The sequence below is a fragment of the Choristoneura fumiferana genome, chromosome Z (genome assembly GCF_025370935.1).
Source record: "Choristoneura fumiferana chromosome Z, NRCan_CFum_1, whole genome shotgun sequence".
NCBI classification, from domain to species: Eukaryota; Metazoa; Arthropoda; class Insecta; order Lepidoptera; family Tortricidae; genus Choristoneura; species Choristoneura fumiferana.
In genome coordinates this window covers 1011774-1039055 of record NC_133472.1, presented here as the reverse complement: position 1 = coordinate 1039055, position 27282 = coordinate 1011774, and the positions used below count along the sequence as shown (strand labels likewise).

The 27282-nt window shown below is 36.9% G+C and overlaps 4 protein-coding genes across 4 annotated transcripts in view; 1 reads left to right on the top strand and 3 right to left on the bottom strand.

The window, feature by feature from the left end:
- LOC141438054 (cytochrome b5-like) overlaps positions 1-10742 on the bottom strand; it is a 42350-nt gene extending 31608 nt beyond the window's left edge. Inside the window, exon 1 of the mRNA XM_074101745.1 lies at positions 10394-10742. Within this exon, the coding sequence (XP_073957846.1) occupies positions 10394-10516 (123 nt within the window). The 5' untranslated portion in view covers positions 10517-10742. The remainder of the gene's footprint in view (positions 1-10393) is intronic.
- Positions 10743-11747: 1005 nt separating this feature from the next.
- LOC141438068 (uncharacterized) lies at positions 11748-14599 on the bottom strand. The gene is made up of 3 exons (XM_074101737.1): positions 14437-14599; positions 14140-14366; positions 11748-13537 (listed from the first exon to the last, which is right to left on the bottom strand). The coding sequence occupies exons 1-3, from the start codon at positions 14482-14484 to the stop codon at positions 13408-13410; spliced, it is 405 nt and encodes a 134-aa protein (XP_073957838.1). The 5' UTR covers positions 14485-14599; the 3' UTR covers positions 11748-13407.
- Positions 14600-16466: 1867 nt separating this feature from the next.
- RpS23 (ribosomal protein S23) lies at positions 16467-22490 on the bottom strand. The gene is made up of 5 exons (XM_074091488.1): positions 22403-22490; positions 21896-22055; positions 18473-18671; positions 16858-16948; positions 16467-16556 (listed from the first exon to the last, which is right to left on the bottom strand). Exons 1-4 carry the CDS (start codon positions 22404-22406, stop codon positions 16880-16882), a joined length of 432 nt encoding a protein of 143 aa, XP_073947589.1. The 5' UTR covers positions 22407-22490; the 3' UTR covers positions 16467-16556; positions 16858-16879.
- A 1279-nt stretch (positions 22491-23769) lies between these two features.
- Positions 23770-24370, top strand: Polr2I (RNA polymerase II subunit RpII15). Its single transcript, XM_074101724.1, has one exon. The coding sequence runs from the start codon at positions 23927-23929 to the stop codon at positions 24308-24310; it is 384 nt and encodes a 127-aa protein (XP_073957825.1). The 5' UTR covers positions 23770-23926; the 3' UTR covers positions 24311-24370.
- The last annotated feature ends 2912 nt before the right edge of the window (positions 24371-27282 follow it).

Sequence of the window (27282 nt, the reverse complement as noted above, 5' to 3'; positions counted from 1 at the left end):
GGCACTCGCGAGAAATTTAATTTTCCGCGTTTTCATCGTGCGGTAGGGTTGCCATAAGTGTGCGGAGCGGACGCAGACCGGGGCATTTAAAGAAAAGGTAGTAAACGTAGAAAAAAAAACTTTTAATACAGTCATTCAATGCCAGCAGCAGCAACGCACCAGTCGGGTTCTCTGTTCGTAGGCGCTTTTCGCTACAAAGTGGAAAATGCACGTTATCGGCTATGATAGCTTAGGTATTTAGTCGTGTTTATTGTAGGTATATTATTATTTACCAAGTCCAGTCCCCTACTAAATAGGTAACTATGATTTTTAAACCGGGACAATTTACTTGTCGGCCGGGACGCCACGACACCATACTTCAAACCGGGCGTACCGGGACGTATGGGAGGGAACCCTATCATGCAGGCATTCAGCTCGACCTATCTATTATATCCATATCCAGTTCATATATTTTGCATCGAACTTTGTCGGATTAGTTCGTATTTATCTTGCTTTAGTATTCCACAGAAGTTAGAGGGACGATACGGTACGAACTCCCGAGTTCGAGTAGCCCCGGATTTCAGCTAAGAATTTAATTTACCGCAGCGCTTCGGAATGCCGACGTTCCACGCATAACACTCTATTCATCGTTGTACATAGGGTTGCCCTCCTTCCGATGATATAATAGCTTTTGTGGAAAAAAAACCTGTTTAAAAGAAGCTTTTTTGACGACTGCACTTTCATTGTCATTCAAAATTCATTGTAACGTGCACAAAATTAAATAAGATGAAATGAGGGAAAAGGGACTTTATATTCTTAATTTTTTACACTATATTTAACGGCGTAGAAGCGTGTTCAGATATTTTTGATCATTGATCAAATTTTTGCTCACTATGAACTCGACTGTAAAAATTAGCAAGGACATATGATCATTCACTTACATTATTTTGGTATCATGTCATAAATAATAATTACTGTTTTTAATAAAACGAGTTTCAATAAAGACTCGACAAGATTATTTACTCTTTTTCTAATGCTAAAAAAAACGAACTTTAGTGCTTTATCCAAAATAAACAAACACTTCAGACACACCAACAGGTTTTTTATTTTAAGCTGCATTATACTTGCAATTTTGCAAATACCTCAGCAATGTCAAAATATTCATTCGTTTTGCTACTTACGTAATCATTCTACTTGATTTGTGATTTCTAACTTGTAACTCCAAATTCCTGCTAACCAGTTGCGCTTCGCTTTTAGAAGAATATCAAGTGATAAAAAATGGCAAGTAGGTATTCATATAAAAAATAACACGGGACAATTCACACCAATTGACCTAGTCAAAAAGTAAGCTTAGCAAAGCTTGCGTTATGGGTACTAAGCAACGGATAAATATAATTATATAGATACATATTAAACACCCAAGCCCGAGAACAAACATTCGTATTTTTCATACAATATCTGCCCCGACACGGGAATCGAACCCGGGACCTCAAGTTTCGAAGTCAGGTGCTCTAACCACTAGGCCATCTGGTCGTCTTACCAATATCTTACTTCTTACTAATATTATAAACGCGAAAGTTTGTACGGATGGATGTTTGTTACTCTTTCACGCAAAAAATACTGAACGGATTTGCATGAAGTATTGGCATATAGGTAATAAATACCCTAGATTAACAAATAGGCTAGGGGGCGTCCATAAATTACGCGAGACATTTTTTAGGATTTTATGACTCCCCCGCCCTCCCTGGTGAGATTTCGTAAGATTTTCCTTAACTCCCTCCCCCCTCCTGAAATCTCACGTGAGATTTTTTGAAATGTGTTGGCTGTAAACCCGTCGGATTTAAAAAAAAATACAAAAAAAATAATTCGTTCTATTAATTTTATTTACGACTTGTGATTTGAGAATATTGCCGTAGGTAGCTTAAAATCACTGTAACAACAACTATTTTGTTAAATTTCGCCATATTTTTATTCTAGATTTTATTTACTTTAATTTAACTTTACTTTCACGCAATTTTACACGGTTTTCTGTTGAAAAAAAATTTACGTGATATTTGTGAAAACCCCCCCTCTCCCCCAAGTGAGATTTGGAAAGATTTTACTTGACCCCCTCCCCCCCTTGAAGACCTCACGTAATTAATGGATGCCCCCCTACTTTTCATCCCGAAATAATGTATGGTTCCTGTGGGATCAAAAAGGGTTTAATTAAGCTATGATTGGTTTTTTGGAGTCTTTTTGTATTTTTTTATTTCAACTCCAAATTTGTTACTTTTACGGGTATCCCGTGAAACCATATCGAAAATACAAACGAGACATGGATCCACAGAAAAACCAGAAAAAGAGGCGGTGGTCTCTTTTTCTGGTTTTTCTATGCATCCATGTAGGGCTGCCATCTCTAAAATTTGGCTACCAGGACAAGACGCGTGAAAACCCCGGATTTTAGAGCCCAAAACCCGGACATGTCAACAGGTTTAGGTTTTTATTAAACTTGGTCAGTAGGTATAATAAAATATAGGCCAATCAAGATAAGATCCTTATAAAACGATTTAAAGCTTGCTGGAAATTGATTTTTCGAAATATTATAATTGCATTAATCTAAAAATTAAAAATATTTTTAAACCCGGACTACAAATGAATCCCCGCCCGGACGCTCCCCGGACGCCCTCTAAACTAGGACAAATCCGGGGAAACCCGGACGGATGGCAGCCCTACATCCATGTCTCAGTTTGTATTTTCGATTGAATTAAGCTACATACCAATTCTGCGCGAGCGAAGCCGCGAGCAAAAGCTTAATTATAATTAATAATTATAATCGGGAAAAGTCTGATCTCATTCGGAATACGAAGGCTCCCGAAGTGTCAATCAATAATTAAATGAAATTAGTGACATTTTCTTATCCATTCATATGGAACTTTAATATTTAGTGTCAAATGTCAAAACAACGATGGGTACTGAAACTAATGAGGGCTATCGCGTATGAATTGGCCACTAGAGGCGCTAGTGTAGCGTGAGGTCTACGAAATGTCAAATCTCATAGTTTTTGGGTGAGCTACGCGGGTTTATTTATAATTAGAATAATTTTGTGAATATTTTGCAATATCTGAAATTAATTATGGCAAATATGCGTTCCGGGGCAATGAATGAACCTTTGTCCTCCCTTTTTTCCGAACAAAACGGGGACTTTGCAACACTGTGGCATGCTCGATATTTTTATGCTACGGTTTTAAGGTGTATTGAATATGATTTTAATCTAAACTTTGTTTTCACGCCCGTAATAACAGACTTTGAAAGCTACACTTAAAAACCTCACGCAACAGTGCGCCATCTAGTGAGACAAAAAACGATAGCCCTCATTGAGAGAGCAGAGGCTGTATTGCCTAACGTTTCTGACGCTCGCGATCGCAATCAAATGACAGTTTTTGTTTGCGAAATCTGTCATTTGATTGCAATCGCGAGCGGCAGTGTATGCAGAGCCCTACTCTTAAGCAAAATGTACGTAAGTGGGGTCAGATTATATTGGTCGTTGATATTTACAGACAGACATAAAAAAATCAAGATTTTCAGACTAGTTGTTGTGTTATAATAGCTACCTTCATGCCAAATTACAAGATTCTGAGTTCACGGGAAGTACCCTGCAGATTTTGATTCCCTTGCGAGTTTTGATTGCTGGTTTGATTGCGTTGGCTTAGAAGTTTGATTTTTTCACAGCTCCAAGGGACAGTAAGGTGAAGACCAAAAATTTCACACCGTTAAAGCTGTGTTAGCTGGTAGTTATAATTTCCGCTAACTTTTTCTATTGTGACATGAAAATTATCCATAAAAAGTTAGTGGATTAGAACTACCTGCTAGCTAACACAGTTTTAACGGTGTGCAACTTTTTGGTCCTCACCCAGTAGACCTCAATATTTGATATAAATTTCAGCTTGATACTTCCACGCGTTCCCGAGAAAAAGGGTCTTGACAGACAGACAGACAGACGGAAAAAAAGTGATCCTATAAGGGTTCCGTTTTTTTCCTTTTGAGGTACCCTAAACGGAACCCTAAAAAAGAACATTTGCGATTTATCGTATTTTAATACGATATGCATTTTTAACCTTTTTTTCACCTTTTATAAATATAACCTTATTGTAAATTAAAAAAAAAAAAAAACCCCTAAAGTATAGTGTAATCTGTGTAATCGATTCTGAAGAAACTACTTTCAGATTTTCAGTAATTTATTAAATTTATTTAACACATATAATAACATGTAAGGGAAACTTTATAGGATTGAGTGTGATTTAATTTTTATCCTTATTTGCTTGGGGAATACCATGGCAGAGTTAATAAATATATCTATTTTTAGAAGCTATTATTATCCTGCTAGGACTAGAATATGGTTATGAATATGTTAGGTTAGCTTGAAAAAGATCCCTTTTAGGGATAAGTTCGCCTTTGTACTCTTTTGTTTCGTTGTTTTCTTTTTGTATTATTTTTGTGTTTTATGTACAATAAAGTATTTACATACATACATTCTAAGACCCGCCACGTGTACCATCAGCCAAATAAGTGGTCTATCAATTTTGAAACAAGTTCCTATCAAATGAATATGTCGCTAAAGTCGAACTTTCAAGTTGACAGACACGTCTATTGGCATTATTGTTTTGTGACCACATTTTTGGCTGACGGTACAGTCAACAGCACCAATATCTGACACAGCAAGGCTTGCTTAAATATCTGATACGACTCAATTTGTAGGGCCAGTAGGACGTGTCAGATATTTTAATTTTTCAAAACTAAAGCTTCACTAGTAATGATTAATGATACAGCAAGGAATTAAATGGATGCAATAAATGCGATAAAACTTCGTGTAGTCCAACGTTTTATTCTCCACTGTGATGTCAAATAGGTACTCAATCTTAAAGCATTAAATGGCTTATTCTCAAAAGTTGACAATATTCTATACATATCAGAAGGTGAAGTGCATAGTTTATGGTCAGCGAAAAATTAAAAAGTTGAAAAGATTGCAGGCGCGCTAGCTCGACAATAATGAATTAGCGCGCCTGCAATCAGTCACATTTTTTTTTAAAGTTAAAAAGGCAATGGAAATGTTGGCACAAGTCGTATACAGCTAAGTCTAATGGCCGGTATCAGATATTTTGTTGGAATTCCGGACTTTTCTGTTAGGTCTGAAATAGCTTGTGGTGTTTTCGGTGGAAAAATACACCTGCAGTTTATTTTTAATGAAAAAGGCGGGGAAGCATAAGAAAAATATTGGAATAAAATTAAATTTTATAATAATATATCTTGTGAAAAAGTTTATTCTATTTCAGAATTATTCACCATTTTTGAGAAAAGCTTTATATTAGTCTCGGCTGGAATAGCAATTGCTGGCTTCGTATTAATTAAACAGACTCGCAAGCTCGTCCGTTTAATACTCATACTCAGCCAGCAATTGCCTACTTCCAGGCCACGACAATAATCTACTATTATCTGGCAGAATTAACACCAAAACAATACTGTACCCCGTATCTAAACCCATCGAGTGGTAATATTATTTTATCATAATGCGTTTATAATGTTGAGAGATATCCAACGTTCTTTTGTTTCCGTGGGACGGTACATGACATAAGTACATCACTATTATACACCAGTCTTAAAAATATGCAAAAATATCTGACACGTGCTACCACCCCTAGAAAGAGTAGTGGCAGATATTTATGCACGCTTTCTTGTGTCAGATATTGGTGCTGGTGACTGTACACACTGGACCTTACCAAATTCCCATGGGGATTTGTCACGCGTAAACCATTTAGCTCCGGCAGTTGAATTAAATCCCGAGATTTTACTAAATTTCCAAAAGTTACATCTCAGATTTTATTTTACATTGCACTTAATATAGTCAAGGCAAAATTGTGGTCTCTAATCCTAGCGGTTGAAATCTTTGAATAAAAAATAACCAATTAGTTATTCCCGAAATCCTGCTATCTTCAGACCAAATTTCATCCAAATCCGACATGCCGTTTTAACGTAAAAGACAAACGGACACACACAAACTGTCGCTCTTATAATATTCAACGCTGTAAGACATGAACACGCTACGATATCGTGTCGTACGACGCGGCGTCGTTTCACGACACGACGTCGCATCGTCGTACGACGCAATATCGTACAGATTATTGTAGTGAATAATGTTTCGCCATCGTATTTTGGCGGAAAAGTTCATATTTATCATGCTGTCTCAACTAGCTTACCGAAGTTTACCGAAGCTTATTGAGATAGCAACTTATCCGACAACATACGATGGAAAAACTAACTAGATCTAGATCTTGTAACGTGTTTATGCGTAAGAGACCTAAGAGTAAAATTTGTAGGGTTCATCACTACGAAAATAAATTTGATCTACACATATGCAGGCCAATCAACTTTTTTACCGACACTAATCTGTCCGCGACATTTTTCAAACAATTGCAGATTTTGTAAGTGAACATGTTTTTTCTGTAATTTAATAGATGGTGTACATGAATACATGCCATCCTACGTAAGTCAAACCTATTAAACCGTGAAATATCTTGTTGGAAGTACGATTTTTTGGTAACGCCAGAGACAACTTTGGTAACGCAGGAGACGCCCAAAGTGTCGGTAAAATAGTCGATTGGCCCTGCATGAGTGAGACTTCGCTTAGATATTAATGAGTACTTAACATCAAATGGAACAATAACAATACCCACCTAACTAAAAACTAATGACTTGCTGTTTTTCACGCTAAAAACGTAGATTACGCAATATCGCCGTCACTTCCGCAAATTACGGGACGACTTATCATTAAGTACATCGCCATCTTGGCGCTGTCTAAACAAAATGAAGCCTAAGATACAAAACAAAAAACATCTCCCAAGTGAAATTTTAATTTATTTTACCTAATTAAAAATATTGTTTGTTAGATTTAGATATAAAAAAGCTGTAGTTAAGGAATATACACGAAAAATTTATATCAAATTAACTCTTAGCAGTTTTTTGAAAATACAAAGCAATCTTCTCAAAAATGCCTGCATTATGAAATTAATACTGAATAAAACACAATGGTATTTAATATAATTCTAGGTAAATTCCTTAACAATGCTGTATTCAACAGTCTTCAGAGTAATAATCACTTCAATAAATCCTCTTTTTCTTAGTATTTAGTTGTCTAGAACATATTTTTTCCCGGATAATCCACTTGTAATTTGCTGTTTGCTGGTGGTAGGACCTTGTGCAAGGTCCGCCCGGATATCTACAAACATCTTGCTCGCTAATCCTGCCGTGAAGCAGCAGTGCTTGCACTGTTGTGTTTCGTTCAGCGTGGAGAGTAAGACAGCCGGTAAAATTTCTGGCACTTGAGGTATCCCATCTCAGGCCTCTAGGTTGGCAACGCATCTGCAATACCCCTGGTGTTGCAGATGTTTATGGGCGGTGGTGATCTCTTACCATCAGGAGACCTACTTGCTCGTTTGCCATCCAGTTGAATAAAAAAAAATAGCTTTGTTTGCAGCTGCGGACTATACTTTTTGTTGACTCCTGGCATTCAAATACGGTCTTGCCATACCAATTTTCAAGTCAATCCAACGGAATAGTAAATAGGCAACGCAATTGGAGTTGCAACATTTGAAACGGACAAATAACTTACACTTACATTTAATTTTTCTCTTCAGAACAGGAAGTTAAATAAACTGTTGAGTTAGCAAAAAATTGAATTTGAAGAACTTGAATTTGTGGAAGTGGAGGAACTGCATGAACACGCATATCTCGCATAAACTTAGCTAACTTGAATGCTAAATGAATTTTAAAATATTGAGGTGTGTATGATCTTAAGTAAGCCATTATCAGATGATGCAATACGGTATTTGACAACTCCTGATTTTGCCATGTCTTAATAATAGATAGTGTTTAGCGAAGAGAAAATTTAAATCGGTTGAAAATTGGATTTATAGTGATTTTTTGAAAAATCTATATACCTGTCTCTTTCTCAAACGCTTTTCTGTATGCAGCAAGTATGGCGGTACTGGCGTGTGACGACACTGTCTGATCTTGAATTTCAAACCTTTATAACTTTGTTATTTGTAAACGTAGCTTAAAATTTGTTTTTCTATCCGATAACAGGCATATTAATATAATCCCGTATATTAATTTATAAATTCATTAACATGCTCTTGTAGTCACTAGCATTAATATCTGCCACAGCGGAGCGTGCAAAAATATCTGACACGTCCTTCCGGCCCTAGAAATAGAGTCGTATCAGATATTTATGCACGCTTGTTGTGTCAGATATTGGTGCTGGTGACTGTACACAGAGCCTCCGTCTCTGGGCAGGGCAGTTACATGTGGTTCTCTGTGGCTTCCCATAAGGCTGACATAGTCACATGTGGTGTACTTTTTTTAAGCCTCATTAAAATTATAGATACAAAAAAATAAATAATAGTATTCATAAAATGTTAATTTGGTACTTAAATGTTAGACTTGTAAAATAACCTTACCAACGAATAGTTGGAAAACCCCCGACTTTGTCACTTTAAAGTTCAATATCCCAAAAACGGCTGGACCGATTTAGATAAAACATGTCTAAGAACCATCGCTAGAAAACCTGCTACTTATCAAATAAAAAAAACCGCATTCAAATAGGTCCACCCGTTTAAGAGCTACGGTGCCACAGACAGACAGACAGACAGACACAAACACAGATACACAGACACACATAGCGCTCAAACTTATAACACCCCTCTTTTTGCGTTGGGGGTTAAGAAAGTATGTTTCCATCAGGAGCTAGGCTGGCATGAATAGTGCCTACAGCCAATCACGCAAAATTGGCGCACACGTCAAGTTGTGGAGAACTAGATAGATTTTCTACGGGGACATACTAAATCGAAAATTTATACATATATCTAAAGTTAAAAGTTGATGGTCAAAATATCGAAAATAGGTTGGAATACTTATGTAAATCGCGTGACAATACAATAATCTACTAGTGACATCCTGGTAGTCCAGCCAGTCAATCTACGCAGGATGGAACTCTTCAACAGTTAATAGCATCAACTTGAAATTTGGTATGTGAATGTAGTTTGGGTGACAATGCAAGTACAGTCAACAAAAAGTACAGTCAGCAAAAAAGCTTGTAATAAAAATGAAATTTTTATGGTTAGGTTATTAATAAGAACAAAAAAGGTTGCAAAAAGTGATTCCAAAATTAATTCAACTGATAATTTCTTACTGTCTATTAAATTATATTATTAAATGAACAGAAGCCAGAGATAATGGCTCAGATAATGAACTGACAGTGGTTAATTAATGAGGTAGAAACTACAACTGATAATAAAGGAAACCACACAGAGTGAGTGTGACATTCATGATGCCAACCCCTCATATGAGGAAACTAAAAAAAAGTACTGAATTTTAGTAATCTGTTTCACAGCACCAATGAGGGCTATCGCGTATGAATTCGCCACTAAAGGCGCTAGTGTAGCGTGAGGTCTCCGAAATGTCAAATCTCATAGTTTTTGGGTGAGCTACGCGGGTTTATTTATAATTTGAATAATTTTGTGAATATTTTGCAATATCTGAAATTAATTATGGCAAATATGCGTTCGGGGCAATGAATGTCGGTGTTTCGAGACAGTTTTGTCTTTCAGAAACCTTTGTCCTCCCTTTTTTCCGAACAAAACGGGGACTATGCAACACTGTGGCATGCTCAATATTTTTATGGTACGGTTTTAAGGTGTATTAAATATGATTTTAATCTAAACTTTGTTTTCACACCCATAATAACAGACTTTGAAAGCCATACTTAAAAACCTCAGGCAACAGTGCGCCATCTAGTGAGACAAAAAACGATAGCCCTCATTCTGCTGATTTAAAAAAAATACAAAAAGATAGCCTTAAATTTGACACGGATGTGTCTTAAGCATAAGAGGGGATTTTTGAACCTTTGTCACACCCTGTTAGAAGTAGACAAAGTAAAAATTAATAATCCTAGCATAAAGTTAAATTAGAAAAAAAATGTGTGCAGTGCAGCCTCTCATAATTAACTCAGTGTGAAAGTGACACCATGAGCTACAAAATAAGAAAATGGCATGCATGCTAGCCCCCTAAGTTTTAGTAAGCAAGCATACACACTGCATTTTTTTATTGTTAGTGTGTAATAAGACTAATAGGTATTTAAACTTTATGCTCGCTTAACTGTATGTTTTATGTAGTTTGACTTTTCCTTTCATCATCTTAATACCTAGATAGCGGCATAAATACCTGACTTATGAAAAAAAAAATTCGCAAATGACCCGCCAGTTGTGTGGACTTTGACCACTAAATACATAGGCATACCTTTTTTCAAGTGGGAATAAAAAAAAAAAAGTTACAAAAGACGAATATTCGCTTGCAAAACTTAAATACATTAAAAATATTGACTTACCTCGTCTAGAAAATTCGTGACATTATAGACGCCGTTGTGGATGACCATGACCGCATCTTCGCGCGTGTTTCGGGTCTTCAACTCCTCCCTGGTGAATAATTTCACTTCCTCTTTGTCGGTCATTGTGACTAACGTCTTTTCCTACCAACGGCTTAAGGGTAACTAACTGGTACTGTGTAGACGCAGCGGTCGCGCGATAACGATTCAGTGCTGTGATTTATGATTTATGGCTCTAATGAGAAAAGTACCCAACTAATAGATTTTGCACGATATAGATGTAACACGCGCCGTACTTGCCCTGCGGCCTGCGATCGTTTGACACTTCAATTCGAGAATGACACACGTAGTGGTTATATTCTCTTTGAATGACACGAGTATTTTGTGTGACGTGTAGGTAGATTACTTCGCTAGACGGGTTCCGCATTACAATGAACCGTTATACACAGCCGCAAGACGTGCTGAATTGCACTGTAGAGAATTCATAGCAGACTTCAAAAATATGAATAAAAATTTGTTATAATTAGCTGAAGTCGTGTATAAACATATTGAAGGAATTAGTTCTTTACAGTGGGTTGGATCGATTCAAAATTTAGTAGCCAGCCATGGTGTTTAGTTGCTGTTCGGACTTGACAGTTTTCAGTATTGCTAATCTAAATAAACAACATAGAATTCGAACTTCTTGGTATTGCTGTAGTAAAATAATGTTTTGTTTTCCGTTACACGCACAATTCATTTAAAACAACACTTTTCAACCCCTAAGAAAGATTTTAAAGATTACTAGATTACTTAAAGATTTATTTCATTACCGTCACACGACCAGATTATTGGAACGGATTTTGTTCAGCACTTATTTGTTCCACCAAGGCTCGGAACCGGTTTATAAAATAGCGGTAAATACCGGTTTAACTCCGAACTTTCATAAGAAAAGAACGCGAACGTTTTTAAAAACTTAACTATAACCGAAATAAACCGGTTTATTCGACGAGTGAGCTAGCCGGCCGGCGGTAGGCGGCAACGTTTATCCTGCGCCGGAATAAACCGGTTTTTATTGTTCTAAACCGGTTAATCTGACAAGAACTTTATGGAAATGTTCCCTTAAAAACCGGTTAAAAAATAACGGTTTAACGAACGAAACCAAAATGAAAAGGTTTTTGCGCCAAGTATATGATAACGGTTTGGAAATTTAACCGGTACTTATCCGAGCCTTGTCCACTAATATTAATGCTACTACAACAAATATACTTTCTGGTGTAGGATAGGAACCTCTTGTCTCCTTGAATATATTCATGGTTTTAAAATAATTGTTCATTCAAGAGATTAAATGTCGTGGTGTAAGAAAAAAACTCAACGAGTATTAATTATTAAACATGATTTACTATTCTAATACAATAATATCTATTTCAGTAGCTAAGCTTTAACAAAAACAAACAAATGGATATAGCAGTATAGAACTACTCTTAATACCTCTGATATATTGTTACTTTATTAGCTTTCAGCACAACTTTCAGATTACATTTGCTGTCAGTTAATTTTATAGTGCTATATCCAAATCACATATCAATATTTTCTACCCAGTAAGGCCCATTATAGATCGCCTCACGTGAAAAATGTGAAGCCTGTTTTTTCTTGTAAATGCAAACTCATAAATAGAGAGCGGAATTGAAGTAGCAATTACAAGTTTAATATGGATATGACTAGTGCGATTGGTTAGATAGATAGATTTATTTACTAGATATCATGTTGTTTATTGGTCTTACAGTTATCTTATTACTTACTTACCGCAATGCAATCCTATAGATAATAAAATTCATTCATTTCAACAAACATTGTGTAAAAAAAACCAAATCCTTTCCCAAATATATGACCTTTGTAACAGTTGATATGAAAAATAAATATTTACTTGTACTAGTCTTATCCATATTAAACTTGTAATCGCTACTTCAAATCCACTCTCTAATCATAAATCAGAGCCATATTTTTAACTAGCATTATATAACCAAGGCCTTGACCATTTTCCAGGCCTCGCTAATTTAGATTATGCTACTACAAAATGAATCATAGTCTTATATTGTTTGACCTCATAGTATGTTTATTAATTAAAAACACAAATATTTTAACAACTTAAATTCATTTTGTACTATTGTAAATTTAGCATGGTCAAATATTGGTGTACATTTAAGGTTACAGCTCATCAGAGCCACCCGGCACCCGCCCAGCACCGCCTCGATTTTCAGCGTACACTCGTTGTCGATAAGTGGTCCACGCCGCGTTAACAACGAGTGGAACCAGGGCCGTCTTTCACCTATTGGACGCCCTGGCCACAACATTGCTGCATTCGGTAAGCCTGATTTTCAGGTGAGTGTAGTAGCTATCGGTTATCGTTTGGTAACCGTACCGTATCGTTGGTATTGTTTGGTGGTTTGGTCTGAGTGGACCTCGCGCGGTCCACAAATTTCCAAGTAGAAGGGATGAAGGGGGGTGTTGGGGGGGTGGAGAGATCCGCATCGCAAGCGTGCGGGCAGCGAGTGGTACACACGCTGTCCGCGCGTGGCTATCTCGCGAGTGAGGCGATACGGTGATGCCACGGAGTTGATGTAGTGAGCGCATGTCCATACAAATCCATATGAAGAATACTAACCGCTCTGGCTGTAATGAGCTGTGACCTTTATGTGGTAAAAGGTTTATTTTCGAGTTCCTGTAAAAGGGTTAAAGACATTGATATTCCGTAACTAATACATATATCTAGTGCAGCGGTTCTTAACCTTTTAGTTAGGAGGGACCATTTAAAATATAAAGGTAAAAGTAAAATTGTACATAAATGAACGGTTGCGACCGCTACTTGACTGGCGCGTTGTTTTGCGGATTCGTTGTTGATGGCTTCGCGGACCATTTAGAGTTCTTCCAGGGACCACCAGTGGTTGGCGGACCACCGCTTAAGAACCACTGATCTAGTGTATATAGCTGCGGTTATTGAAACTGGGCTTTACTGGGTTAAATACAGATGTATCCTTATTTTAAACTTTGATGTGTGTCTCCTGCACCTCCTTAGATTTGTGCGCTCCATCACAGAAGGGACGGTTCTTAGTCTGCTTGCAATTACACAACCAGTAGTCTTTTGTTTTCTCTACCGTAAACCGTATGGGTCTGGAATAAGACAAATTAATAGCAGAATTAGTTAAGAGATGGCTTTTTTAGGGTTCCCTACCCTCGTGCGGCCCAATGTGCAATAGAATGTAGAGAATAAGTTCAAGGTAGTTAGGAATCTGACAATGTAACAAAATAAAATTTCTTTTGTTTTTCTATTGTTTTACACCATGGCAGTTTGACTTTATTCTCGAAACAATTGGACTCTAATTTCTTTGTCAATTTTTTTCAAAATATTTATATGGTGGGCTTCAGGAGGATATTGCAAAAGTAAATCGAAACCTTGATTAGGTCACTTTGGTTGACTTTCCATCTGAGTGTTTATCTGCAAGAATATTTTCTCAGGAACAGGTCAAAGAATCAAGTTGAAGTTAAAATCAAATACTCTACCTATAGTTTGTGCCTAGATATTAATTTTAGACATAATAATTCTAAAACATACAAAATTTGAGGATATTATAATCTGCAAGTGACTATCGAGTCTATAGAGATCACTAAAGGAAAAAAAAACAAAAATCTGTGATATGTAACACAGACAATTTTGCTGCCTTTTAAATTGTATGGAACTTTTATGCTCAATGGGAAATGAAAGAAACGTGTACCTTTGTGTGATCTTGAGATATACATCCTTGTGGGTGCCATCGCACAGCGGCTGTGACTTTGACCGTCCGCAGAGGCACCAATGATAAGTCTTCCCTTCCTGCAGTGCAACTCTGAACGGTTTCTTGTCGTACACGATTCCGTTGGACTTTTGGCCCGCAGCGGAGTACACATCGGCTAAAGGGTTCTTCGGTATCTCCGGCTTAGGAGCCTTCGTGACGTAATTAGCCTAAAATTATTTAGTAAATAATATCGTGATAAGTTAAATATAACCTAACTTTTGTTTTTAAAAAACTTACTTTTAACGTTTGTCTAAAAAAGCGCAAAGGTAGTTTTCTGAAAATCATGTCGCTTCTGCTATTTTTTTGCTTATTTTATTGGCTTTTGATTAAATAAATTGCCTTAATTAATTCCAGTTCTTTGACGTTTACGTTTATTTTTTTCTAATGCAATTTGGTCTTATTACGTTCCGTTACATGCGAAACGGTGTAAGTTTTCAACATGGAAATAATAATAATAAATAATTATTATTATTGACTACTTATTGGTCGGCTGTTTTCGTTAGCCACTACCTCTCTCATACTTTCTTTTCTATATTTTCATCAGACACTGACAAATATCATCTGATGATGGAGAATGAGTAGTATGAAGCACATGAACTTTGGTTTGGTTGTTTTACATTTATTTGGCCACTTTTTTAGAATCTCTAGGGGGCAGTTGCACCTCCCTGCCCATCCTTGGCGACGCCGTTGCGCGTCAGCTAGCCTAGCCTAGCGTAGGCTCTATTGGTGCCCCGCCCCCACATGCAGAGTTGCTATGCTAGTCGCTCGTTTGCAGCACGGACTTGTTGTTCATATCATGTCTGTGGTTTGCAGCGATAAATCTGGTCACGTGACCCCATTTTGAAGGCGATTTTGAATTTCCCGCGACTCAAAAAAGTAGCGTCAAGTCGCCGCGTCGAGCAGCAGCGACAAGATGGCTTCTTGCAGGAATGATCTTTGCCTTGGAAGCTGATTTCTTAATCTCATTTAGTAGCAGTCGTAGCAGTGGAACAAATAAAAGAAATTGGATTTAATGAAAAATATAAATAGCACTGTTTCCCCCGAAATTGAAGAGGTTTTTTTTTTCCAGCGATAAAGCCCAACATTTTTCAGCTTTATCGCTAAATGTCACGTTACCATGTGGGGGCACCTTAAAACAGCGCTGCGTGAGGCGGGTCTGCAGGGCTACTACGAAACTCGTTCTCGTATTAAAAAGTGTCAGAGGGACCCAAAGAGGGGATACAATAGTCTAAGGAGGGACCGCACGACACGAACTTCGTAGTAGCCCTGCTGTAGGGCTACTACGAAAATCGTAGTTCGTACGTATCCACAGACATCATATGAACATTGTTTATTTAAGTATATGAAGGCAGTGTTCGTATCGTACCGTCCCGCCGACGATATTATTTAATAAGAGAGTAAGAGGGACAATAAGATATGGTAAATAAATTACAATATGTTATGTTATGGTCAATCTGGGAATCGGTCTTTATAAGAATGGTCATTATCGGACGTGGTCTTTCAGACATATGGTCCTTTTGGGAAATGGTCAGTGCATGTTCTGGACGTTATGACACTGGTCATTCTAAGTAGGCAATATGAAAGTAGTCGTTTTGGGAAATGGCCATTCTGGGAAGTGGTCAATTTGGGAATCGGTCTTTGTAGGAATGGTCATTATGAGAAGTGGTCTTACAGCCATATGGTCATTTTGGGAAGTGGCCATTACGTGACGAAATGATGGAATTCTATTTATGAATTTCGTAGTAGTCCTGCTGCTCTACTGCAACAGCAAGTCGCGCGTTAGATCAATTTCCCAAAATTCCCAAATTCTAGTAGCAAAATTTCCGTTCGCGTTTTTTCCCAATCAGAATAGAGTATCAATACGTCAGCAAATTTGACCCTTGAAACAATGTTCATTAAGTTAACTCTGAAAGATCATCGATTTTGAGATGCCACCTTTTTACAAAGTAGCAACGATAGGTAGGTTCAGGTTATGTTAAGCTTGCATCGGGCCCGAAGGGCCAAAACTACATAAAAGTAGGAGCTCCGTCGACACGGTCGATTCTGATTGGAAAACAACGCTACTGCGAAAATAAGCTTCAGTATAAAAACAGTGGGAAAAAATGCGAACTATTTTGGGAAATTAATGTAACAAACCATTCAAGTGTTGACTGTGTTCTCAATGAAGTCGGTTAAAAAGGAGTCCACCATTATTATTAGGGGGTGGTCATAACGCTATCGCTACGCTAGGATAGATATCCTCCAGGAGTAGTAAAACCAAAATGCAATTTGATGTACGTAAGACAATTATATTTCACATACAGATTTTACACTTAACCTACAACTATCCCTTTGACGGTTCCAGCCGCAGGTTATAACTGAAACAATTAAACAAATATTAATAATATTCAAAAAAATATATTGAATAAATATATTTTTTTATATCAGTTTATAAAATTCACCTCATGGCAATCAGTAGTAGCAAATACAAAGTTTTGACATCATTTAGGGGAAATAAAATTCAAAAAAGTTGAATCTTACAATAACTTTATTGCCAATCCATAAAAAAAAACCTTACACAAAAATCAATTGAGATAATAGCTTTTTAAAAAATGTTAGTCTGGTCAGTGTAGGGCTTCAAGAAACTTCGAATTAAGTAGCTAATCAAGGTAAACTTACCAATTCACCGCGATCACACATCTTATGATCTTGGCCGTTCCTTCTTTTCTTTGTACAACGCTAGGAGAGATACGTTTGCCACCTTCACGACCTGTGCAACAAAAAGAAAAAAAATCAATAAAATTATGACACTGATGGCTTTCATAAATCAATTCCACAATATGGAATCAAAATCATAGCTAGACTGATTCATTTGAAAGTGGCAAAAAAACTGTGAAACAGAGTATTAGAAAGATGCAGTTATAACCTTGTTAAAAAGGCGACAATTTAATTAGATTAGTAGTTTTCTTGTAATTATTATTTTATTTACAATGATCCTCTGGTATGTTTACCCCTGATAAGGTAGAGGCGATTTAGCAACCACTTGCATTGAGTTGGAAACTGAACCTTATTAATTTCATAATACGTCACAATGTCCACTAGCTTTAAAAATATTCTTTGTCAGGCATGTATTCGATAGCTGCTTTTGATTCTGTGGTAGTATGCTCCAATAAATTTTTAAGACATTCTTTTCCTATTTTTATTTTTATCAGTAAAAGTGGTTATATGCAAACAGTAGACTAAAATGCAGTATTTGTCGCATTCCAAATAGAGCCCGTGCGCCGTAGACGCACAGAATAAAGGGCACAGCATTTTAAGTCACCTTTCCACGGGGCCTATTTAATAACTGGTAAATGCACTAGTCAAAATTGCGAACCACCACTGTGTATCTTTAAGTTACCTTCAATCATACCTACTGCAATAAACTAATTTAGGACTTAAGTTGAACTCCCACTTAGCTTTGAGTAGTAATGTGTGACAACAAAAAACTGGCATTAATGTGTCGGTATTTAGTGTTTAGCAGCGCTAGGACAATGATAGTAGCAACATGGATAAATAACTAGCCAAGTGTGAGTCGGACTCGCGCACGAAGGGTTCCGTACCATTATCTATACACCATTAGACATTAGCAAAAAAAAAAAAAACGAAAATAAAAACTAGAAGACTAGAAAACTAGAGTTAGTTTTTAGATAAGGTCCTCACTGAAAATCAGCGCCACGGCTTGCCGTGGCATTATGCTGAGTGGGGACCTGTTTAGCGTCATGTATGTCTTTATTTGTTCTATGTTTGTTCCTATGTTTGTTTTTTATGGCGTTAAATAAATGTATTTTCTTTCTTTTTCTTTCTAAAAAAAAAAAAAATTTGTTGTATGGGAGCCCCTCTTAAATATTTAAAGATTCTGTGAATATTTCAAGCGTCTACCTGTTGCCCTGAGCCCTGTGACAGACGGACAGACAGCGAAGTCTCAGTAATAGGGTTCCATTGGCACCCTTTGGGTACGGAACCCTAAAAACAATATTTTTGGGCACTTGGGAGATGAGAGTTCACATAAATACTTCTTAACTTGATGACCATAACAGCCTTGACTGGCTTTTGCATCAAGGCCCGTAAAATCATGAAATTACGTCAGTCCCTCCACACAAAGGCGTATATAGGGGGGGGGGAGCTGCCCACCATAGGATGTTGGGCTACAGACTCGAAATCTATAATACTGATATCTTCACAAATCATATCGTGAAGGTAAGGGAGAAGCAGCTCCAAATTAAGCATTTTCAAAATAAAACATGATAATTACCTTGAATCTGACACCGGGAATGTCACCAACAGCGTGGCCCTTCCTACCGAATCCTGCCACTAGCACTTCATCGTTCTCCTCAATGTGGTTGAGGCAACCGTCCCGGGGCACGAATGCGGTCACCTTCTTGCCGTTCTTGATGAGCTGGACCCTCACGCACTTGCGGATGGCAGAGTTAGGCTGCTTGGCTTCAACACCACTACAGAAATATAATAATGTTAGACACAGGTAGATAAGCAAATTATTATTTAGAATAGTCTTAGATTGGCACCTATAAATTAAATCAAATCAATAGGTGCAGTTAGTGTACAACAGAGTATTTGACAACCCTGAATGCATGCATGATAGAAAGAAATATTTATTTATTTGATAAAAGTAACAAAAACTTAGTGATGTGATGAATGATTCATGATGATTAATGTATGTATGAAATTTGGCTTGGGCACAATTTATCAAGTCGTACATTCAGGGTTTACACACAATTACAAATCCATTAACCACATCCACACAAATTTGATAATTTTTCGATATCAATGTCTCTTGTTGTAGTAAGCTAAACTAACTATAAAAATAACATTTAAAAAATAAAATACACCATAACACATTCACTGCCCCTGAGACTAAGTGCCTGCAAACACATTATGTGCATTTCAAATGCTGATAAATTAATAAAGGCAGCTGAGCAAATAACGAAAACCCATATATTCATTCCCTGGACTAAAGGACCATGGGCAGAAATGTCCCCACACCCACCAACAGAAACTAAACACATTCCATTTAATACAAACTGTCCGTGCATTACACATAATGCACCGTCAAACTAGCTCTGCCACGTCTGTGACGTCATAAACGGACAACTCTATACATTTGTGCATTACCTGTAATGCACGGACGTATCGATCCATGACTGTGGCGAAAGCGAGGGACAGTTAAAGTATTAATAGATCTAGGCTAGGCTATCTTTTTTTACTATGACGAGGATCACCCTATGTTTGGGTTGTTTTAAAACTAAAAGTACATAGGGCGACCCTTGTCATAGTAAAAAAAACATCAGGTTACCAAAATCTATTAAACGAGACAGGTTTTAGTGCCCATACAAATTTGCCCATGATATTTGTTAGTCTTACATACACTAAATAATAAACATTACTATATCCTGTAGATAAATTTAGTGACATGCTGCACCTATCAATGTAACCGGCAGCTTATCTACTAAACTTTATTTAAAACTCAGCAGCATTAGGAATCAAATGATTATGACTCCATTACAACTGGAGTTCCAACTTTAAATAGGTTCTCTGTATATAATTTAGACCAAATTGTCAGTCTTACATGCCACATTTTGTGAAACAGGGCAAACACCATAGGTAGTCACTAGCACCAATATCCAACATACCAGCATGCATTTTTTATCTGATATTACTATTTCTAGGGTGTTCAATTTTTAGCACACTGCTAAGGCATACATTATAATGCAGGTGACTGAACTTTTGTCATGTCAACCACAAAGCATTTGGCTACAACAGTCCTAACGAAGACTTTAGAGTAAAGCCTTGGGAATATTTTAGTTAATACACACACACACACACAAACATCACGCCTGTATTCCTAAACGAGGTAGGGCAGAGCACACAAAATGTTACCGCTTCAGAGCCACTTTTAGCAATTTTAGGTTTTAAGTTTGTCAAAATCATTTTAGGTCAGTAATAGATTACAATAGACTGCATTCGTCTCAAATGTGAGTCAAAGTCACCATGTCAATACTGCTTTAATGTGATATGCAAAGTATTGAATAAATGTATTTCATTTTGCATGTTATCATTTCAAGGATCCCCACATGGTACCATGCAGGTAAGCCAAACCCAAATAAAAAACTAGGACAAAATTAAAAAAGAAAGTAGCTGGAAGCATAAATAATACGCGTGCGTTAAAACCACGTGGTCTGTTATAGGTTAGGTTTTTAGCTGTCACATGGTATTTTACTTTAGTTTAACATGCTTTTAAAAGAGCTGGGGAGTAATAATAGCTTGTAATTAAACATTTGCTAGATTAGAACAATGACAGCCAGTTCCTACACTATCTAATAGCAAGTCACCTATCAGGCATTGGTTTGTCGTTCGTAAATTGGTTAATTTGTGAACTTTAAAGTTTGATGAGTCACAAAAACATTGGTCACAACTTTACAGAGCTTCTGAACTTGGAAAACATACTGGTAAAGTTGGCAAACTTTATATTCTACTTATCAATGTCAGAATTATACATGGAAGTGAAGAACCAATGTGTGAAGATTTATTCATCAGACATTTTATCATCTCATTCCGATGCAGTGAAAAATGGGATATGTCTTCGTAGTCAAGCATAGCTAAGTTGCATGCAGTTGTTTAAATAAATACTAAACAGATAAAGTGAAGTTTGGACTTGATAGAAGAGAAGTGAAATAGGTAAAAAATAAATCGCTATATTGACGATTTACTAATATTTATCTACAGTATAATGCAAAGAATTCATCTTTAAGTACTGTCAAACTAATAATGATACACAAAAAGATTAGCTTGGCAATTTTTAACCTAAAAGTTACCACTACATGCAGTCCCTAAGAGGTACCGGAAATACTAAATCTACATGGCTAAAAGGAAAACTTAGCCATGTCAAAGCATGTACCTAATCATTTAAGATATAATTACAGTAGGTAAGTAATTGACAGAAACTAAGTTTTTAGTAGTAGACTTGGCTTGAGATATGTTCAATAAATATTCAGAAAGATCATACATATTAAAACAGCAGTTTACACAAAATGGCGACCTTTTCATAAATGAGGAGCCTAACGGTAAACAAAGGTCGCCTAACTTTGCCTAAAAGTTCATTGCCACGACTAGTACCACAAAAACTATAAAGGTATAATTCCAATAATAGAATAGGCACTATACTTAAGCGATTCGAATACAATCCGGGAGTAACGTAAAGACGTCGCATAAAAAAGTATCTGAAAAATGCGTCAAAACTGAGTATTAATGAACTTTTAGGCTGAGTTATATGGCGCGTGGTATAGACGAAAGCATAGCAAAACCTAATGTAAGAAGAAAACTTGACACTGGTTAATGAAAGCGCGTATATCAAATAGGTTTGAACAAGTAAAAATCGATAAGCGACACGAGGATGAAGAATTACCAGTTTGTTTACCATGTTCTGAAATAAAGAAATTGCAAGTGTAAACAAGTTCATTGACCTTCGGAGTTGGGGAGTCCAAAAACGAAGCCTCCAGGGCTGCCGCTCGCAGTATTATCCTGTGATTGTAGAGGAACACACATTCACAGGAGTAATACCACGCGCGACAGCCCTGCCCGACGCGCCGACGCCGCGCACGCGCCTTCCGCGTCCTAACACTAAACAAATCCAACACATCGATCCAAGCAGGTTACTTACACTTTCTCGAGAACGATGCCTTTCGCGTGAGATGCACCACCGAAGGGATTGGCCTTCCACCTTGTCCCCATGTGGGCTTTCTTGTAGTCCTTGTCCGCCCATCGCTGCTCGCGACGGTGGTTCACGTGTTTCCGCGCAGTGCGGATCCCCCTTGGTTTACCTGGAAAAGTCGAGACGCCGGTTAACACTTACACGTCCCAGCCAGGAAATTAACACACGCCACGGTCGAATACTTTGATTTGATGACAACGCTGTCGATACACCACGGAAACGAAGCTTCGGCTTCGAGATGCAAAGAGATTCGTTTTACACCACGAGAAAAACATGTCGCCGCCATGGCCGACACTCGTAATTAGGCGTGCACTAAGTTATATTACTAAATAAAACGGTGTAATGAAATATCAAATTCGCTTCCACAGTATGCATGCGCTAACAGAACACTTATTAACACGTTAAAACTTAAAATAATAAATAAAAATATTATAAAGCCACAAAACTGCTCCTTACCCATTTGGATAGCACGACACCAGTCGGCTACAGATGGGAAAAGAAATCGTATGCGAGACTGCAGCTACAACTTAGCAAAGCTGCCAACAATAGTGACAAAATATTGGGGTTGCCAGAACAAGATAATCATTTACCATGGCGAATTATAACGGTTTCATTTATTTTTAAAATATTAAGTTTTATTTGTTTAGTAAAAAGTAGTTTCACCTTTTTTTTCTTTTTTGTTGATGTCGTTTTATGACGTTTTATAAATAAATGAAATAAATTTTTCTTCTTGTTTAAACAATTGCATTTTTTTTTATTTCTGCAACAAATTTATGCAATTTTTATGTAGTTAAGTGCTTTCCTGTTTTTATTTGTTTGATTAGTAATTTAATATAGGTAATAACATAAGCTAATGATAAAAGCAGACAAAATCAAAACTCAAGTCAAACTAAATGTTAGTTTTATATATTATAATTCTCCTAAAACAGTAGATACCCAATTAACTGGTTACTAGATATGACGTATATTTCTTAAGTAGTTCTAGTGAAGTTCTAGTCACATATACCAGTGAGTTTTTTTATGCTCTTCATTTTGGCGTCTTCGCTGAAATATTTGTATGAGTGAAAGAGATGCTCTATCTATGTTTCTTGGCGTGAATGATGGAGATGTTAATAGCGCAGTTTCAAAGCGCAGTGTATACTCACGCGAGAATGCTCATTAGCATTGAAAAGTGATTGCTTCTAGGTATCTCCTTCAATTTGTTTATGTATTATCTACGATTAAAGTGTTATATAATTCCCTATTTATTACCTAGAACTTTTTTTAGTGCCCAAAATAACTAAGCTAAGGTGAAAATATAAAATAAGTGATCGAATCAAAAATTACAATAGGTATAGTTAAATATTGGTTGAAGTATTACCTGTACTCTGATAAAATCTTTACAGTATCATCTATTATAAATTATAACTACAACTACACTAAGTCGTTTGAGTTTTAAACACTTTGCTAAAGCTTTTAATGTTTATTATTAAAAGTTAAAAGAAAATATGATAATCACAAAACAGTAAAATGTTCAATGTCTTTTATGGAGAAAAAACAATCAATTTATCGGACAGTTTTTTTTTTGTTCTACATTAATTTTAGTATGTATTTACGGTAGTACATACTATTAGTTATTCTGTAGTATTAGTTATAAAATTTTATTACTTTCACAATTTTCCCATCAATGAAGTAAGCTATATTTATCCTGGCCACAAATTTTCATAGATATACCTGAAACTTGCTTGTGAATGGGACGCGTTAACATGAAGTTCGTCCGGTTCATTTGCCACGTAAAGACTCGATGGGAAGCAAATGGGAAGCCAACATTAGCTTTTACCATAGACACGAGAAACTTTACCGCTAGCTAGCTGTCAATGTCAATGTTAATGACGATTTGTACCCTACTGAGCAAGTTGACCAACGGTCGTATTCGTATTTGTGTTGTATTCTTATTTTTCGCGAACGCATTTTGTGCTAATAAGATAACTTACTTCGAGGATGACATTAAATCTTCAAGGTAGAAAGGACGGAGGGCCGGGCTACGTCGGCATACAGTTCTGCCAAGAATGCAACAACATGTTGTACCCGCGCGAGGACAAAAACAACAAAGTTTTGCTTTACGCATGCAGAAATTGTGACTATAAGCAGCTTGCGGACTCGAACTGCGTGTACGTGAACAAAATTATGCACGAAGTCGACGAATTGACCCATATAAATCCAGATGTGGTGAGTGACCCTACACTGCCTCGCACCAAAGATCACATGTGCCCCAAATGCAACCACAGGGAAGCAGTCTTCTTCCAAGGGCAAACGAGACGAGCTGAGGAAGAAATGAGGCTCTACTACGTGTGTACGAGCTGCAAACACAGATGGACTGAGTGAATGTTTATAATTTTCTGTTTTTTTTTTAATATCCATAGCATAAATTATTAAATTTTATTTGATTGTAAAAAAGTGTTTTATTTTGGTGTAATACAGTAGGAATGGGTCATTATCAGAGTGTCTACTACCCTCATGGCAGTGCTAATGTTGCCTACCCTGTTACCGGTGTGCGGTAACTACAAGCACTCCCTGCCCTCACTGCAAGCCACTGGCGTTAACTGTCTATATTGACTGAATTGGCTCTATGACTGGTGTCTTGTACTTAAACAGATATGTGAAAACTGTCTGTCTTCTGCCATTTCAACAAAAATGTGTGGGATTTGGAAAAAATGCTTGAATAATGAACAGATACTTTTCCAAACAGCTAATCTGTGCTCAAAGCGCTTATGCTAAGTATGGAATTCTCTAATTCCCATAATAAAAACATGATTAGTTATTATATTTAAAAAAAAAATCCTTTAACACAGTGGAGCTATATCTGCAGTTGTTGTTTTTTTTTGGCCATTAACCTCTTCAGAAAACAAACTAAGTGCCTGCACGTCACAAATCAACTTGATTTTTAATTCCATTGCAGAAGGATTAGTTTTGAGTTGAATGTTGGTCATGTATAGATGACCGTGGCGCGTGACACATTCCATTGGCTGTCACAACTGGGTGACTGGGGTGGTGAACAGGTTAAAGTATCCTACAGCTGGGCAAAGCCTTCCCTATTTTTCCAGCATACATCCCTGTTGCATTGTTGTTTATGAAATTTTCTTTTTTCAGCTGTAATAGAACAGGGACATTTTCCATTGAACATAAATTTTCTTCTAAATAATTTTACAAACAAAACTGAATGAACTGCCTAAAAATTTGGAGCCGAGTCTTGTTATGGTGATGGTAGGTAACCAGTGTAAATTAAATAAAATAATTTGGTTAAACCAAATTAAAAATCATAATAGCTCCATCATTATACAAAAATCACATATTCAACAGCGAGTGTTGAAGCAACATCATCATCATCATCCCAGCCTATATACGTCCCACTGCAGGGCACAGGCCTGCTCTCGGAATGAGAGGGCTTGGGCAGTAGAAGCAAAATGTTTGGAAAATTATTTTTTTTTTAAATTTGCCAATTGACTTATTATATTAAATTTCACATAATTTGCTGCATCCCAATTTTAAATATCCAGCATCTGAATAATTTAATAATTTCTTTCACAACCTGGTCTGTCAAATAATATATTTATTTGAACACATAAAAATGCTTGCATATTCCCTATTGCATTGTCATCCTGTCCTCGCATATTAAGTTAATCCATAACTTTCATTTAGACAATTTACATATCTCATTCATCTCCAAGGTGTTTACCACTAACATGTTCTGGGATTTAGGTGTTGATAGAAAGAAAAAAAGTCATAGGTAGCTAATAATTTATTATCTTTTACCAATTTATTTACAAATATATTATTTACAATAAATATAAAGGGAATTGATCCTCATAATATCAAGTAGTAAACTCTAATCCAACCCTAATACAATGTTATAAAATTGCACCATTCTTGCAGGATACAGATAAGCCTTCACAGGTGAAGTTGCAGACAACAGCTAATAATTAGTCAACTATTTTCAAGCTTCTAATAACCTAACGTTCTTACGTCTATTATCTTATCTGCCACGAAAATCGCCTTTGTCAGACATATACATTTTATTTCCAGGTTTGTAAGTTTTTGTGAAGGAGTAAAATTTCATCTTTCCTAAGACACCTGATACTAAAAGCAATATTATATCATTTTGGCTAACAATACAGTTAAGGATCATGTTTTGTTTACTACTGAGCGGAGTTAGGATCAATTGACTTTATTACAAAATTCATTGTAAGCCTATACAACTTCAGTCTGGTTAGATACTAAATAAAAGTCTGTATCTAAATACAATGGTATATTGAAGGATATTCTATGGCCTCAGTCACTTTGCAGTTATCCCTGACTCAGTATGACGATCAGAGGTGAGCAAACTTTTTTTTTCGGTTTCAGGTTTTAATTTAAAAAAAAACCAATTCAAATCAATTTTAGTTTTTTTTTGTAAGGTAAGCTACTTGCGCCACCGCCGTCGAAAAAGCGATCAGTTTATATGTTTATTAGCTATTGTCTCGCTTAAGAAACGAACAGAAGAAAGTATCCAAATTCCGAGTCCTATTAACCCTTTGACCGCCACGGTCGGTACAACACGACAGCTGAAAAAAGCGCCATAGTGGTCATGTCGGCATTTCGTGGCGCATATGGAACGATTTTCAGAACAAAAAAAATTGTCGTCTGTGTCCGACCGTGGCGGTTAAAAGGCTAAGAGATTCATAATCATAATATTAATGGTTAATCGCTGGCTGTTTACACTGCTGGGAGAACTTTCAGGGTCTACGCTGGCTGACGCGGTGGCCGCCTGTTGAACTACAGTACGAGCAGCGCTAACTGCGCGCGCCGCGTGCGTAGCAGTTTACCTGTACCCTTAGTGTAAGTTTTCGGTTACAATAGTTATTTGTGTCACAAGGGAGCAAAATGGTGTATTTACGGCGAGGGCGTACATTGAATCCAGAATGTAGCGAAGGATTCTACAATAGAATCCTGAGCGTAATGAGGGATTCAAGTGTTAACGCCCAAGATGAAAATAACTTTGCTCCCGAGTGGCTTATACAACTTTTCACACCGAGCATTAAGAAACTTGAAAAAAACAAATTCTAAAATTATTATTAAGAACAACCAGCATAGAAAATGGCGTGGCTTTACAATTATCAACTTCAAAAAATGGCATTTGCAATAAAATTCTTAGAAAAGCCTTGAACAGAAAAGTTGCACTTTGCTCCCTCTCGTCAGGGAGGAAAAGTTACTTTTCTGAAGGAGAGGTGTGAAAAATACGTTTCGATCGCGTTCGCCTCAAAATCTCAATTTGTATGCAAACACGAACAGCGCCTCTAGCGGAACGTTTGCGATGTTCG

Coding starts and splice junctions, on each gene's coding strand:
- Polr2I (XM_074101724.1), top strand. CDS start 23,927: ATGACATTAAATCTTCAAGGTAGAAAGGACGGAGGGCCGGGCTACGTC.
- LOC141438068 (XM_074101737.1), bottom strand. CDS start 14,484: ATGATTTTCAGAAAACTACCTTTGCGCTTTTTTAGACAAACGTTAAAA. Junction 14,367..14,436: donor TTTTTAGACAAACGTTAAAA/GTAAGTTTTTTA, acceptor AAATAATTTTAG/GCTAATTACGTCACGAAGGC. Junction 13,538..14,139: donor TATCTCAAGATCACACAAAG/GTACACGTTTCT, acceptor GTCTTATTCCAG/ACCCATACGGTTTACGGTAG.
- RpS23 (XM_074091488.1), bottom strand. Junction 18,672..21,895: donor GGCATCGTTCTCGAGAAAGT/GTAAGTAACCTG, acceptor ATATTTCTGTAG/TGGTGTTGAAGCCAAGCAGC. Junction 16,949..18,472: donor TTCCCGGTGTCAGATTCAAG/GTAATTATCATG, acceptor TTTGTTGCACAG/GTCGTGAAGGTGGCAAACGT.